Source organism: Pteronotus mesoamericanus, unplaced genomic scaffold (assembly GCF_021234165.1).
Source record: "Pteronotus mesoamericanus isolate MK-2021 breed Mesoamerican mustached bat unplaced genomic scaffold, CSHL_Meso_final scaffold_167, whole genome shotgun sequence".
NCBI classification, from domain to species: domain Eukaryota; kingdom Metazoa; phylum Chordata; class Mammalia; order Chiroptera; family Mormoopidae; genus Pteronotus; species Pteronotus mesoamericanus.
The window spans coordinates 12,124,399-12,140,238 of record NW_026555308.1 but is presented as its reverse complement, the minus strand read 5'-3'; the positions used below and the strand labels follow the sequence as shown (position 1 = coordinate 12,140,238).

General features: G+C 37.6%; 1 protein-coding gene and 1 pseudogene across 1 annotated transcript in view; one reads left to right on the top strand and one right to left on the bottom strand.

Moving 5' to 3' along the window:
• Positions 1–372: 372 nt before the first annotated feature.
• Positions 373–15,840, bottom strand: part of RRN3 (RRN3 homolog, RNA polymerase I transcription factor) — a 39,575-nt gene continuing 24,107 nt past the window's right edge. The window contains exons 12-18 of the mRNA XM_054589608.1: positions 14,915–15,045; positions 10,631–10,761; positions 9,483–9,667; positions 7,227–7,335; positions 4,816–4,968; positions 3,280–3,367; positions 373–2,200 (exon numbers count right to left, since the gene is read on the bottom strand). Of these exons, the coding sequence (XP_054445583.1) occupies positions 2,039–2,200; positions 3,280–3,367; positions 4,816–4,968; positions 7,227–7,335; positions 9,483–9,667; positions 10,631–10,761; positions 14,915–15,045 (959 nt within the window). The 3' untranslated portion in view covers positions 373–2,038. The remainder of the gene's footprint in view (positions 2,201–3,279; positions 3,368–4,815; positions 4,969–7,226; positions 7,336–9,482; positions 9,668–10,630; positions 10,762–14,914; positions 15,046–15,840) is intronic.
• Positions 11,222–12,027, top strand: LOC129083701 (caspase-3-like; annotated as a pseudogene).

Sequence of the window (15,840 nt, the reverse complement as noted above, 5' to 3'; positions counted from 1 at the left end):
CAAATTCCCTGCTTTCATATAAATAAATTTCACAATTATTCCCCTCTCCCCCCAAAAGCTGAGATGTTCCTTCAAAGCACGTAAAATTTTTGAAGACTTGTCTTCCTTGGACCAGTTCAAGCCTCAGTCACTCCTAGCTGGTTGTGATCAAAGGGAGTCACTGACACTTCAAATGCACCTGGAAGTCATTCTCATCACCAACACGCAATTTATTTTTGAGCATTCCCAATCACACTGAATCGCACTGGCAATATTTTTGCCTTTTTAATAGTAAAATCGCAGTTGCAGTTTTCCATTGCAAAATGATGTTTTAATACAGATCAATAAAAAGAAAACAACAGTCAAAAGAGTATTTGTGTAAGAAGACTCTTCCTTTATTGGCTTAACAATAGTCCCAGATTAATCATGGCACTGTTTTATTGTCACAAGCTCCTTTGAAACTAAACAGACTTATTTATAAATATATCCCTCTACATTAAAGTTACTTCCCAATCCACAAAGACCCCACTTACCATTAATTTCTATGGACACATTTCATTTACTCATTTTATCGAGTATACAAAAATTCCACCTTTTTGTCAGCAGTTTAAAAAAAAAGAGAACCAAAACGTTCTCAAATGACTTCCCACAAAGTCACCAAAAGAAAATCACCAATATCCAAAACTTTTTAATGCAATAAAAATTTGTATTTTCCAAAAACGTATTTACAGACTGAAATTCAAATTCTACATTGCCTTCAATATAATTATATAAGAGCATACAAAGCCCTAGGAAAGAGAAATTATTTCATTACAAAATACTTCTGATCGAGAAAAGAATACTTGCCTTTAAATAAAACATAGGAGAAGTGGCAGAAAATAAATATGTTTAAAGATGTCCATTCTCACAAGTTAACAAGAAAGTATACAAATAAGAAATAAAGCTAAAATGTACATAAACTTCAAAATGACTCTAGCAGTGCCTACACAAATTTGTTATAAAGAAAGGTACAGATGCCTTTCTGCTGTGTTTGGTTATAAAAATACAAAAAGAACCTGGACAGAGGATTTCACTGAGCTGAATCCATGATACGAACAGCCAGTGGACAAAGATAGTAGCTGTAACCTTGGCTTTTGTTGCTAGCAAAACCATCCCACCAATTAATCTAAAATGTACCCCACCCTCCCCACAAAATTTTCAAAATGAGAACTAGTCTACTGATTCTGGTTAAAAACAAAAACAACAACAACAAAAAAAATCCCAAGTTAGTATTCTACCACAAACAAGTAGTTTCAGTTCTAACAGCACTCTTGGGCGCTTCAGGGTGAAATACTCTGTGCTGTTTTACAGAAGTCCAACCCCGCTTTCAGTCAATGTGAATTACTTTTACCTGAACTCTGTTTTTTCTTTAAATCCATTTTTACACTCACCCATGTATCATTTGTCTCTTTTCCCTAAATCCTCTCTCTCCCCTCCAGGCTTTTAATGGTCTCTAAAGTCCCTGGAGATCTCTAACTTTCAGCATCTGGGACCAACTCTTGCCATCTCTCTCCACTCTCCTCCTGTCTCCTCTGTACCTCACTAAATACCAGCACGCATAGAATTACAGCAGAGGGTAAACAATGTACCCAAAATAAACTCATTCTGAAAACTTTAATAGTGTCCTAGAGGATTTTCACTCCTCAGCAAAGTCCTGTGCTTATGGCTGTGACCAAAACCTATGTTAAAGACTCAATCTGTTAAAACAGGTTGTTGACAATATTAGAAATTTCACAATAACTATGTCAAAAAGCTGTAACGCATAAATAATGCATACATTAAACAAGCTAAGCCTTCAACATTTACCATCAACTCTATTGTAAAATATTGCACATGATGTTCAGTCTTTTCCTTCTGTCTGTAGGGGGGCAAAAAGAAAAAGAAAAAAACATGTCTGTTCAGACACTTGAGCAAGTCTAATATGAAAATAAGCTGCCTGAGGCAGGTCCTTGATCTAGTTTGATGTGAAGCTCAAACAGTATGCGCCCTGGTACTGAAGGGCATGATGGGGATGTTTGTCTCAATCACAAATCCTTGCAACCAGAGGCAACTGGTCTGGCAGGTCCAACACTGGGGGGGAGCCTACACTACTTGAAGGACTTCGGAAATGCGTGTCAAAGGAGCTCGGTGTAATCCCAACTTCACCTTTCAAAAAGTCATCATCTTCATCTTCCTCCACCTCCTGTAAGGAGAACAGAGATTATCAATAAGATCACAAGGGATCATTTGAAAAGCTTCCAAGAATTCCTTTCCTCAGGAATGTGCTACTTCTGGAAAGGTAAAGAAAATATTTAAATTTCAAAAGCCTCTTCTAATGCACACGAAATTGCTCATTACACACTGTCACTATTTGTTTAAAGTCTCATTTTTTAAAAGATTTTAAGCTCCGTGAGGGAGGGTAACATGTCATTCTTGCTCACTATTTTAACGCTTGCATTAATATCTAACACAAAGTGAATGAGTGAGTGAGTGAATGAATGAATGGTGGCCTCAAATACACAATATAAAGAAAAATAATAAAATGAGCTTTCCAATGATGAAAAAAGGAAGACAGGCATATAAAACTGACTTTTAATGTGGAAAGCAATGTGCCACAAAGAAATGAACAGCGACATTATTTCTTACTGAATTCTAATTTTCCCCTCTGGCAATATGTGCACGGCCTCCATCTGACACGCACTGGAAGTTATGCTGCAGACCTGCATCTTTACCACCTATTCATGAAGAGCTACAAGATCAATGTTAACCTCCATAAAATTACAGCGTTACTTATAATGGCAGCAAAGTAAATTTGTCATTGTTACTTGGTGGTAATGATTAAGTGGTAAATATCTAACTTTGTTCAGCTGATTTTTAATTAACCTTCACTTCCCAAAGTCAATGTATGAATGTCTGGTTTAAACAATTCATCAAAAAACACCAAAGATTCTCTTCATAAGAGCATACCCTAAGCTTGAAATTTTGTAAAGGCAGAATAAATAAAATGCCCTATTTTTTTAAAACAGATTTATTATTTTTAGAGAGAAGGGAAGGGAGGGAGAAAGAGAGGGACAGAAACAGCAATGTGCAATGGCCTGCAATCCAGGCATGTGCCCTGACTGGGAATTGAACTGGTGACCTTTTGGTTCGCAGGCTGAACTCAGTCCACCGAGCCACGCCAGCCAGGGCTAAAATATTTTTAAGTGTAACATTGCTATTTCCTATTACTATGATCTGTAACCACACAGAGATTCCCAAAAAAGTACTGAATCACAAATTTACCTTTTTAATGGGCTTCTTAAACTCCTGAAGCTCTTCTGCACTCATGTCTTCCCATACCTGATAAATAGGATCAATAAATTTCTTTGACCTGTCAACAAAGATCATATTTCAGAATCAAGTTAAATACTACAATGACGGTCAGAACATTTTTAGCTCTTCTTTCACAAGACCTACTATTCAAAATAAAGTAAAAACTATGGCTCAAATAATAAGTGCCAAAAAATACTATACAAGGGGGGATCCAGACAACATAACAGAAGTATCTTCTGGAGGGCGGGCCCCTTGTAGTACTGGCCTTGTAGTACTGCTAGGTGAATGTTCTAGGAACCCATCTAAATCAATGTACCAGCTGGCACTGCTGTGAGAGGCTGCATTCGACTTCAGTGAAATTTTTTTTTGAAGACTCTTTCAATGTGTTTGCCCATTTCATAATGGGTGATTTACCAGCACACCTGCCACAGCACACACTGAGTGTTTAGCAGTTTTTGACCACAGGCAGCATGACCACCATGCCCCGCTCCCCCACCCACCAGATCTTACTCCGAAAGGCTTTGTTTTTTCCCTGATGAAAAAATTCCTCAAAGGGAAACAAAGAACAGCAGAAGCACTAAAAGGCCTCAAAATCGAGTTCAACAACTGTTTTGAGTAGTGGAAAAAAGTCTCAACAGGTGTATTGCAACAAATGGAGAGTACCTGAAGGTGACTCAAGTTTAAACGTGTAAGAATAAATACATGATTTTTTTTATAAAAAAATGCCAGGGTTTTCTTGGGTCCCTCCTGTACGTAAGTACTGTAACTAATGTGGCTCCTCTTTTGTAAGAGTTCATGCGGATGGAGTATAATACCAACTGTTTCTCATCTTTTCATTTTCAAGTGTAATTATTTCTTAACTTTGTATAGATTGACAATGAGTTGTTATGTGTCCAAATGAAAACAAAACTGTATTATGGAACTTTCTTATATTCCCATAGGAATTCACTAAAAATAAGTTTGGAAAAAAGACCAATCTGTTTTCTGTCAATCAAGACTTGGGGGAACCAGATAATCCCAAATTGTTGTGTTGCTAGTTACAAACTAATTAAACAAAAATTCTGCTTCCTTATGCAAATGCAAAATTAAGAATGGCTTGGTGGTTTTTCCAGTATTTCCCATCACAATAAACCTCTTGGCTTTTGTTTATTCTATGAAACAGTATGGGATATGGCCTCTAAAAGAAAAAGCAGCATCTTCACTATCCATGCACCTTACAGATTTAAACCTATAGGTTTAAAGAAAAACAAAAAATAGACAAAAAACCCTTGGTATTAACCTGGGCTCCTAATGGGGCAAAGATCTCCAAACCCTAGTACCACTATGACACTTAGCAGCCTCTAACAGGCATGCTCTACTTTGGGCCTGTGAAATATGTGCAAGACGACCATGAGTTATGAATATCTAGGAAGAGCTGGTCACTTATGACAAAGAAACTCTATATCCCAATCTTGGGAAAATGCATTTAAATTCACCACTGACAGTCGACTGTCTAAGGGTACCTACCTCTTAAGCACACAAGGATCGAAAGGAAAGAAGGTGTCAAGTGGGTTTGTGCAGGTTTGCACTGAGTCCCCTCCAGCTGTATTTCTAATAACTGGTAGCATCTGGCGATTATTCCTCTCAATGATAGTATAGCAGAAGACTAGCTGGTATTTACTGCGGAACAACAGAATCAATGCAGAGGCATCAATATGCTGGAATTACTCTCCACGAACATGTTCGTACATGGGTGACATCCATACTGACCATACAGATATTGCCAAACATAACAAGTGCAAGAGAAAAAAAAAAAAAGCAAGCAGGAAGTAATGCTTTTAGGGTATAGTTCTCTGGGTCTACTATTTATGAGTTTGCCAAGGGGAAAAAATGTGGCTATCACTTTAAGGAAGTGAGAGTGGGCTCGGATTATTAATATATACAACTCATTAAAAATTTATGCGTTCCAGGTAAAACTATCCTAGTTTGCAAAATAGTATGTCTTTACTTATTTATTTTTACTGTTTATAAGAGAATTAGGGGGTTGGTGAAAAAGGGATTCAGGACTTCCTGAGAGGAGATAGTGGTTGAGGATGGAGAGGCTTGGCTATTGAAAAATCAGGACAGTACTGAGAGAGGGACAAGGATGACTAAGTCACAGTCTCAGAAAATGGTAAAGAAAGGAACAGGCATAGTGAGTTAAAGCAGTTATATATATTGACAAGCTCGTGATAGAAAACAACAGGACCACTAACTATATTGTCAATTCTTTTGGTGGTTACCTCCATGGACTTGGCCACTTGAATTATCATATGGCTTCTCGGAGATGAGGATATAGCTCATTTCTGCTACTCTCTACCTCCTTCCCTCCCTCCCACAGTATTCATTCAGGTGTATCTTCTCAGGTTCTCAGGTCACTATTGTGATTTTAAACAACTTCTGTTTATTTCTGTTCCAGTACCAAGGATCGTATTTCACTCCCTACTCCTAGCGGGAGGGTAAACTGGCCAAACCCCACTGGAGCGCAATTTGCAGTATCTGGCCAAGTTCACAATGTCCATTTCCTACAACCAGCAGCTGCACTCTGGGTGACGGGAATTGTGTGCCTTTGCACCTGAACACACATACAACCATGTTGTTCCCAATACTGAGAAACCAACAACTTAAATCCCAACAAGGGATAAATTTTTAAAAGTAATAGGAAAAAAAAATAAAAATAAATTTAAAAATTAATATAACATTATATAGCAGTTAAAATCAAAGTACAGATGTATGAATTGGTAATGAAATCTCAAAACCATTAAGCAAGAGCAGCAGCTACAGAATTACAGATAACCTCAATACAGAACATTATACCTCACTCAACTTCCATTGCTAACTCCAACCCCAAATCTAGAGCCTCTCTGACCAGTCTGTTCATCAAATGCAGCCCCTTACTCGCACCCCAAGAATATTCTCAGGAGCAGCTGCCTCTGCTTTGCTCATCCGTCCTTATATTGCCTGTCTTCCCAGAATGTGCTGCAATGTGTCACCACTGAATGTTATTCCTTGTTGTTCTCTTTATTCCTTTTCATTCTTTACCATTTTTGAGATCTCGGGAGAAAGAAAACCATGAACTTGATGCCCAGCAAAGGAAAAATAAGACTGCTGAATGAGAGCAGCAAGCCATCTAAAAGGGATGGAGGGATGCATTATTTTTTATTTTATAAGACTCTTATGTGTTGAAAATTTTAAGCTATGATCCTGTCCTGAGTAAGCTGATTAAATGCCCATGGTCTCCAATTCACTGTCTACATGAAGCAGAGTTAATTCAGTAAATGCTTTGGGGCCAGACTACCTGCATTCAAATCTTAGCTCTGCCTCAGTCTAGGTATGACTCGATGGAAGTCATTTAATCTCTCTGTGCCTCCATCTTCCTATTTATAAACATGGGTTAGTAATACAGCCATAGGGTTGTGTGAGGTTTCAGTAAGTTCTAGGTAGAGTACATAGAATTGTGCCAGGCCCACAGTAAAACTATGCATTAGCTATAGCTACAAAGCATGAGATAATACAGTCCCTCAACAAACCGATCCCCTGTGTTGGAGATTCATTTCATATTCAGTCTGTTTTTATTACTATAATAGGAATCATTCTAGTAAACATCTTTGGTGTGTACCTCTCAGATTACTAGTTGCCTTACTTATTTCAAAGTGTCTAGACTTCTGTTGAATTATCCTGTGTGGATAAAAATTAGCAATTTCCAATACCACCAAAGTATAAAAACAATAGCTGCATTGTAGTGTTTCCTGGAAGTGCTGGGTTACTGGATTTTAAATGTATGCTATTAACTAATTATGTTAAACAGCTTCACAGGAACATAATGGAATTTTATACTACCAATACTAATGTAAATTTACTTTTAAATAACTTTCACCAATAAAGTACAAAAGACTTACCTTGTAATTGCAGCAAAAAAGTTAACTACCGAGGGTAGGCAAATCTTCAGAGGATTCAACTGACTCATCACTATACGTTCAAAATTTAGACTTTGAAGGTACCTCAAACCTTTGATTAAAAAACAAAAGATTTTTTAAAAAGGTACAAAGATGACAGTCTTTAAGCAGCACAGATTTTTTTTCACAGATTAAAAAAATGACTTTAATAGTTATAGAATTGCCTTAAAAAAGATCCATGTAGATAGTCACGCAATGTGGAGCCCTGAAGAATGTCACAAGACTTAAGTACATTCATTTATTACTAAGACAACTCTTGTAAAGAAAACTTGATTCTTTTAAAAAAAAACCAGGAAGTAAGCAAAGATTCCTAGTAGGCTATAAGCTTGTAGGACAATTTGAAAGTCACATATATGTTAGCATAGTATATGCTAAGCTTAAAGACCACGTGATTTGGCCCTGGCTGTGTGGCTCAGCTGGTTAGAGCACTGGCCTGATATACCAAGGCTACGGGTTCGACCCCTAGTCAGGGACATTCAAGAATAAGCCAATGAATGCATAAATAAGTGGAACAACAAATCATTGTTTTTCTCTCTCCCCTCAACACTTTCTCTCTCTAAAAAAATCAATCAATAAAAAAAAAAGGCCATGTGATTTGATTTCAACTAACAGTCATGAAATCATTAAAAAGTTCTGTCAACAAAGTGAGTCTCCAATCCCTGGAAGTAATGACTGTACAATGTGTAAATTCTCCTTCCAGAATTCCATATACCATATATATATGCCAATCTGACAAGCAACAACAGGGGGGAAAAAAAGAGGTAAGACTTCCATATCTTAAATTATTAGTAAAGTTAAGCATGTTTTTGTTTAATTTTTGGGGTTTCTTCTTTTTTTTTATTGGAGTAACAGTGGTTCACAAAATTGCACAGGTTTCAGGTGCATAATTCTACAACACGTCATTTATACACTGTGTTGTGTGTTCGCTACCCCAAGTCAGGTCTCGGGTCCATCACCACTTATCCCTCCTATACCCTTCTCTACCTCCCCTCTGTCCCCAACAATTACCACACTGTTGTCCTTGTCCATGAGTTTTTCTTTTTTGCTCTATCCTTCCACCCCCAAGTTGAGCATATTTTTAAAATTTACACTGGTTATTTGTATTCTACATTAAACAAACAAACAAAAACTATGGATATAGATGGGGAAATTACAAATTTCACTGTCCTAGAACTAATAAATACAACTAATTTTTACCTCCCCTATCTTTTCAGAAATGTACAGGATGTAAGTAAGTATGATACAATGCAACACATACAAGTTTCAGTTTAGAGCTGTGGTTCTCAACTCAAGGCAACTGTACCCCTAAGAGGATGGACAATTGTCAGTGTCTAAGAGACAGTTTTGGTTGTCACTAAGAGGGTGAGGAGGGATGCCAGTGCCATCTAGTGGGTAGAGGATGAGAGGGGCTGCTAACCATCCTACAAGGCAAAGGCAGCCGCCACAACAAAAAATTATGCAGCCCAAATGTCAGTAGTGCAGAGGTTAAGAAACTCCGGTTTACAGTAAAAAGCCTATTAAACCACTTAAATTATTCATGACAGTGAACACAATTTAAATTGATGTAACCGACATCGCTACTGTGGGCTGTCTCCAACTAAAATACACTAACCCAAGAAACAGGCTTCATCTCAGATGGATTTAAATCATAAACCCTTAGAAATCAGCAAACCTGAAAACCAGTAAATTTACTCAAGTCTTTAACACAGGCGCACAATTGTTATGCCCACAGCTTTACAACCATCTTCACCTGGTTTCAATTTCTAATCTTGCCAGTATATTACTTCCCCAAGCTTTTGGTCTTCTCTGTGAAGTGGGAATGACACCTGTCCTTCACTGCCCTTGTTCGTTACAAGGTCAAGGAGGGGTGCATCGGAAGCTCTGAACATGGCATTGGCACAGTGCCCATGACTGCTCACCTCTAAAGAAGAGGATCTTCACATCTTACAATTACTCTAGATGCCACCCTCTAAAGTGGAGGTTTTCAACCTCAAATCCATGAACTAATAAGAGGAGGCCTAAGGGGGTTTTTAGGGGTCTATAAGTTGCTTCAAATTATTTATAAGTTTGTGTGCATGTACAGTTTTCTGACTCCAATGCTGTCATCAAATTCTCAAAAAAGTAACAACTCTCCATTCTAAAGGGTGACTACCATACAAGGAAAATCCAGTTCCCATCCATCAATCCCGCATCACTGACCTTCCTTTAGGTTTCCACTTAAAAGCTGCTTGTGTCTAAAAACAAAAGTGTAGAACACAGCTTGGCAGGCTGAGTAAAATGGTCCGTGAAGAGCAACATCACAAAATGCCTTTGTTCCCGAATCCTGGTTATTAAGGTATATGTGCAGCCAATTAACCAAAAGATCTAGGCATGATTTTACAGTACTAGAGAAAAGAAAAATTCAAGTCAACTCCACTGGCTTCATTTAAAATAAAACAACAACAATAAAACTATAGTGACTTAAAAAAACACAATTGTCTCTCATTACAAATTAAGAAAACTCAGTCCATGGGCTTCTTTAGGTATCACCCGTGGGGAAAAAAGGAGAAACAAAGAAAGTAGGAGGACAGGGAGATGAGTGGTAAGACAGCCTTCCCATCACAAGGTAGAACACACGAACCTCCTAGGAAAACCAGGCAGGAATGCCGGAAGTCCCAAGGGATGGAGAACAGTTCCTCCTTATCAACTCAGAAGGGCTTCTCCAATGGGGCCCTGGTCCTCTTAGAGGGATTTGGCCAAAGACTAGGGTGTGTTTACCAATAGCTTATAAGGAAAAGAGAAAGTCTGGTTGATTTCACCATTCCCTATAGGATTCTGATGAAGTCCTGTGTCAACAATCTAGAACAGAATCGCCAGATGGCTTTTAGTTGTTGGAGAAGGGTCGAACGGCATCCTGGCCCGAAGTTATTTTCATAGATCGCTGGAAGGAACAGGCCCAGTGCTGGCCTCCTACATAGATATTTCTATTACCTTTAAAAGGACTTTTTTCTTCAGCTTTAACAGATACGATTCAGAATACAAATGAAAAGTGACAAACCTATAAGAAGAATCAAAACAGTACACTACACTACATGCTATCCACGGAGAAAAATGGATCTTTGTGTTTAAGAACAACCATTCTGAACAGATGACAAAAGCTTTGCATGTGAAATTTTATATCTAAAAAAGGAAACATTTTATTTGGAAATTGGCTCTTGGATATATAAACATTTTGCATAGAGCAGGGAAAGATTTTTTCACTTTAGATAAACCAAAAACATAAGGCAGATATTTCTCCAACTTAAGACAATGCTATAATCTTTTAAAGCATGATATAAAAAAAAACTTGGAAAAATTAGGTTACTTACATAAGAGGAATATATTTAGCTCTTGCCAAAAGGCTTCCAATATAATTTCCAGCAGCTTGCCTGATGATGGCAGGATTATTTGGATCCTGCAATTTTTTCCAGAGATGTTCCAAAAATGCTTCTGCAAATCCCTGTAACAAATGAAGGTGTTGGTCTGATTTTTCCCCCAAATATATTTTATTTATTTTTAGAAAAAGGGGGAGGGATGGAGAAGGAGAGGGAGAGAAGTATCGATCAGTTGCCTCTTGTACACACCCCTATCCAGAGACTAAACCTGAAACCTAGGCACGTGCTCTGACCGGGAATCAAACCAATGACCTTTTGCTTTGCAAGATGATGCCTAACCAACTGAGCTACACCAGCCAGGGCTAGACTTTTCTTTTTTAATGCTTAAGATATTCTAGCTGTCAGAATCCTAAGATTTTAACTCACCAATGTAGGGAAGTTTTAGTATCTCAGATATATTACTACATAAATAATAGTGTTATCATGGTTCTTATTTTTAAAAAACCTTGATAACATTAAAGACAAAAGGCAGAGCTGGCATGGAATGGGACAAGTGGTTGGCTGCTGTGAGTTAATAAAGTACCCATGCAGAACACTGAGAACTCAATGGATTCAAAGTCCATTAAAAATTCAGAAACAAAGCTCTTACATGGCAGCAAACCAATGGACTCAGCAACGTCCTTGGATAATAGTTAGAAAATGGATTATCTTGAAATGGGTTTACATATACCAATCAATAATAAGAACTCTCACAAAAGTACTAGAATGGCCTTATACGGATGCAGATGCAGCAAACCTCAGGGAAACATTCATGAACTTGAAATACGAAGTCAGAACAAAAATGATCTTACAGGTGGAGAAATTGTGGAATTGATGCGCCATGTTTCGCAAGATTACAGCAAAAGGAGCAGTTTTATTTGCATGTAAGTCATGGTGAGGAAGGAGTGATTTTTGGAACAGATGGACCTATTGACCTGAAAAAATGAACATTTTTTTTCAGAGGGGATTATTGCAGAAGTCTAACTGGAAAACTCAAACTTTTCATTATTTGGGTCTGCCGAGGTACAGAACTGGACTGCGGTATTGAAACCAACAAGGGGTACTGACAATGACGTGGCATGTTGAAGCAGACTTTCTGTATGTGTATTCTACAGCACCTGGTTACTGTTCCTGTAGAAATGCAAAGGATGGGTCCTCATTTATACAATCACTTTGTGCTATCCTGAAACAGTATGCTCACAAGCTTGAGCTTATGCACATTCTTACTCGGGTTAACCAAAAGGGTAACAACAGAATTTGGGTCCTTTTCCTTTGATTATAATTTGCATGCAAAGAAACAGATTCCAGGTCTTGTGACTATGCTCACAAAAGGACTGTATTTTTATCACTAAAGAAATGTTTTGTTTTGTTTTTTAGTTTGTATGCTAAGTGAGGGAAATGGTATAACTGATATTGTATTTTTCCATCATTTAAATCTAATCTGGTACTCCAATTTGTACTTCTAAAAGATGCCACCTTCGTAGCAGCAGAACTACTATGAAGCTACCTCAAATTCGGAATCAGGTAGTTGAAAATTAATTTAATTAGGAGTAAATAAATGGTACTGGTACAATTATGAGAGGAACTGATTGTAAATTAACAGCTCTCATAATCAGCAAGTTTGAGTAACACCATGCTATGAAATTTCAAGTAATTATGGGGAGAAACACTGAGTAATTAATTTCAATGATACTGACATGCTCTCACTGAAGAGTATGCACTCTAGTTTTTGCCAACCCATAGAAATGACAGAATAATGTATGACGATGGGATAATGTGCCTAGAATTTAGGGAGCCATGTGTGTGGTCAAATGTGTGAAGATCTTAATTTCAACTGGTATTTGGAGATAAATTAGCTGTGCTTTTAGATTATTTATGTGAGCGTACAGTTTTGTGATGTTTGTCCTGAGCACGTATTTGTTGTAAAAAATCATGTTTAATATTGAAAAACACTTTACTTGAAAGTGTGAGCAACCTCAGTTGACAGTTTTATGGCTGCACGCACCCTCACTAGAGGGAGACGGAGTCAGTATTATAAACTGCTCCAAGGCAGCTCATCCACCAGCACATGTGTCCTGTGTGTGTGTCCCTGTGCAGTCTGAAGAGCTGCTAAGTAAAAATCTCAGTTGATTAAACTGATAGTATCATGAATTGAAGAAACTGTATCAGAACATGCTAAAATACAACTTACATGATAAACAGTGAAATGTGAGAAAGAAATCATAAATCAATCAGCTGGGCACTTTGTAAATAAAAGATGGTTTGGGCCTGAGCAGAGACACAGCACAGCCTAGGTGATGAAGGCGGGACCACAGACTATGGCTTCAGGAAAAAAACTGCTAATTTCTTCCTTCATACTGATGTGTGTGGACAATGTCCACAAGGCAGAAATCTCCAAGAAAGTGAACCAAGCCAGAAACTTATGAAATGGAAAATTTCCACAGATGGTGAGAGTCACTACAATATCCATAGTACCCTCTACAGTAAAATTATGGAGCATATTATTTTCTGCTGAAGTTTATGATCAGAGGAAAATGATATTGTTAAAATTGCATACTGTTTTCTGAAATGAAAGGACAGTAACACCCAGGACTTTAAAAATTATCCTGTCTTCCCCACTCTGGTGCCCAGGGAAACTGAAGGCCAGCGAGGAGAAGCAGCAGCACAGCCTCCGGCCCAGGAGGCCGGGCTCCAAGCCTCTTCCCTCACTCAGAGAGGTGAAGAGCCATCCACAGCACCATGTGTCCTGGTTTTCATTCTGGGCATTTCATGTCAGCTTTCTTTTACTCAGAGAAAGGAACTCACATTTATGAATGACAGCTAACTTTTTCTAAGTAAATGAAGCATGTAACATGATGATTTTGTAAATTTTTGTTATTATGAATTTTTATTTCAAAATATAAATTCTAACAAAATGTTTTAAAAAGGCTCCCCCCACTGTTAAATAATCCAATGGATCCCAAAACAAGCTTAGCACCAAAATCAACCTTAGGGATTTAGTAGGTTTGTGACAGGAGTTTGCAATTGCCTATTTTAAAAACTTTCCAAGTGGTTCTGACATATAGCAAGAAGTGGAAATCAGTGAAAATTCTCCACACTCACATGGGAATCACTTCTGCTGGACCTTTCAGGGTGCAAAGTAACCTTCCAGTCTTTGCACACAGCGAATGAACCTTACCAGTACATGTAGTCACTTAACTAACTATGCTTCTTTTTAACAAAGGCTGTAACCTCCAACTTCTAAAAGCTCTTTTCAAAAACTATTAACACATACTTTGACGCAGATTGATTTTAACCTTCTTACCCATGACCAATACCCTCCTAATGGTTCTAGAAAGCTACAAAATAAGTGCAAAGGAGAAGAATCTTCCAGTTATTTTTTCCTTAAGATAGAAAGCCAAAGCCTACAGGTTTAAAAATGTGGATTAAAAAGTTAAGTTTCGACTAGGAAGATTCAACTGAGAATATAAAAAATAAAGTTAAATAACCCATATGAGCTCTGGCCTGGTAGCTCAGTTGGTTAGAGCATTGTCTTGATACACCAAGGTTGCAGGTTCGATCCCTGGTCAGGGCATGTACAAGAATCAACCAATGAAAGCATAAGTTGAGCAACAAATTGATGTTACTCTCTCTTTCCGCCTCCCCGCTCTCTAAAATCAAGAAAATAATCCCTGGCTGGTGTGGCTCAACGGGTTGAACACTGCCCTTCAAGCTGAGTGATCGTCAGCTCGATTCCCAATTCCCGGTAAGAGCACATGCCTGGTTGCAGGCTCAGTCCCGGTTGGGAACGTGCAGAAGGCAACCAATCAGTGTTTCTCCCACATGTCAATTTTCCTCTCCCTTTCTTTCTCTCTCCCTATCCCTCTCTCTAAAATATAAATAAAATCTTTCAAAAAAAACCAATAAACTAAAAAAATAAATAAAATGAAATATCCCATAAGATTTTAACGAAGGCTTGAATTAAACGAAAGCACACCACCTAGTGGACCAAATGCAGGATAACATTTTCAGAACACCTGGCTGAGAAGAAAGGCAGCAATGCCCTCTGCTCTTCCAAACATTTAAGGCAGATACTTTATTAGTAGTACTAGTAAAATGAACTCAAGAAAAAGAAATACTCACTTCGTGATCTCCCTTCCCTACTCTCCATCCCCCAGCTATTAAGGGAAAATTGTGGGCAAGAATAAAAATTGTGGGCAAGAATAAAATAAGCTATGATAATACTCATGACATACTCACCAACTTAAAGCTACAGAGGTAAAACATGAGAAACTGTACATGGCAGGAGGCATGGGTGGGTAACAGGAGTTTGTCAAAGATGATTATGAGATCTCGATATAAATCCTTTGTTTTGTTGATATCAATCTTACCTACAGAGAAAATATGGCATTTCAGTTTTATAAATACATTATTTTCAAGCTACGTTTCATTTACCAATTTTAAAAAGAAAACAGTGCCATTAATACATCGTCATCCACTATGCTATAATTAAAACAAAATGCCATTTTTTTACTGTACAAATTTTCCTTTTCAAGTATAATAATCTGGCTCTGGCAAGCAAGCAGAGCCTTACCTCACACACAGTGCTCTGATGCCATAAATGTGAACCCTTCTAAAGGACAATTCGTAATTCATGTGACAGAAGTCCTTTGATCTGGTAATGCCACTGCCAGCAACTTATTAAACCAAATAATGGAAGATAATGTACAAGAATGTTCATTACACTATTACTTATCATCACAAAAAGGGGCAGCAGTAAAAGAGACCAGTTAAATCCATATGATCAATAGCAACTATTTTAAAAAGAACAGCAAATGATATAAGAAAAGGTTCACAATAGGTGAAAAAGGCAGATTATAAAACACTACATATAGTGTGACCCCCAAATCCACTGAAAAATACTCATACATATACATATGCTAACAACAAAAAAAACCCATCAAAACGTTTATAATCGTTTCCTAAATAGGAAGAATGTGGCTATTTAAAAAGCCTTTTAATCATTTCCTATAGTTTCCAAATTTTCTGTATTCGACATGTATTATTTTTTATAACAGCAAAAAAAGTTAAAATAGTAACATAGTCAACTCTCAGACTCAAGTTTTATTCTACGTGGCTGAGTTTCATTCTTAAATCTAAGCAATGTGAATAGAAAAATTCTGTGT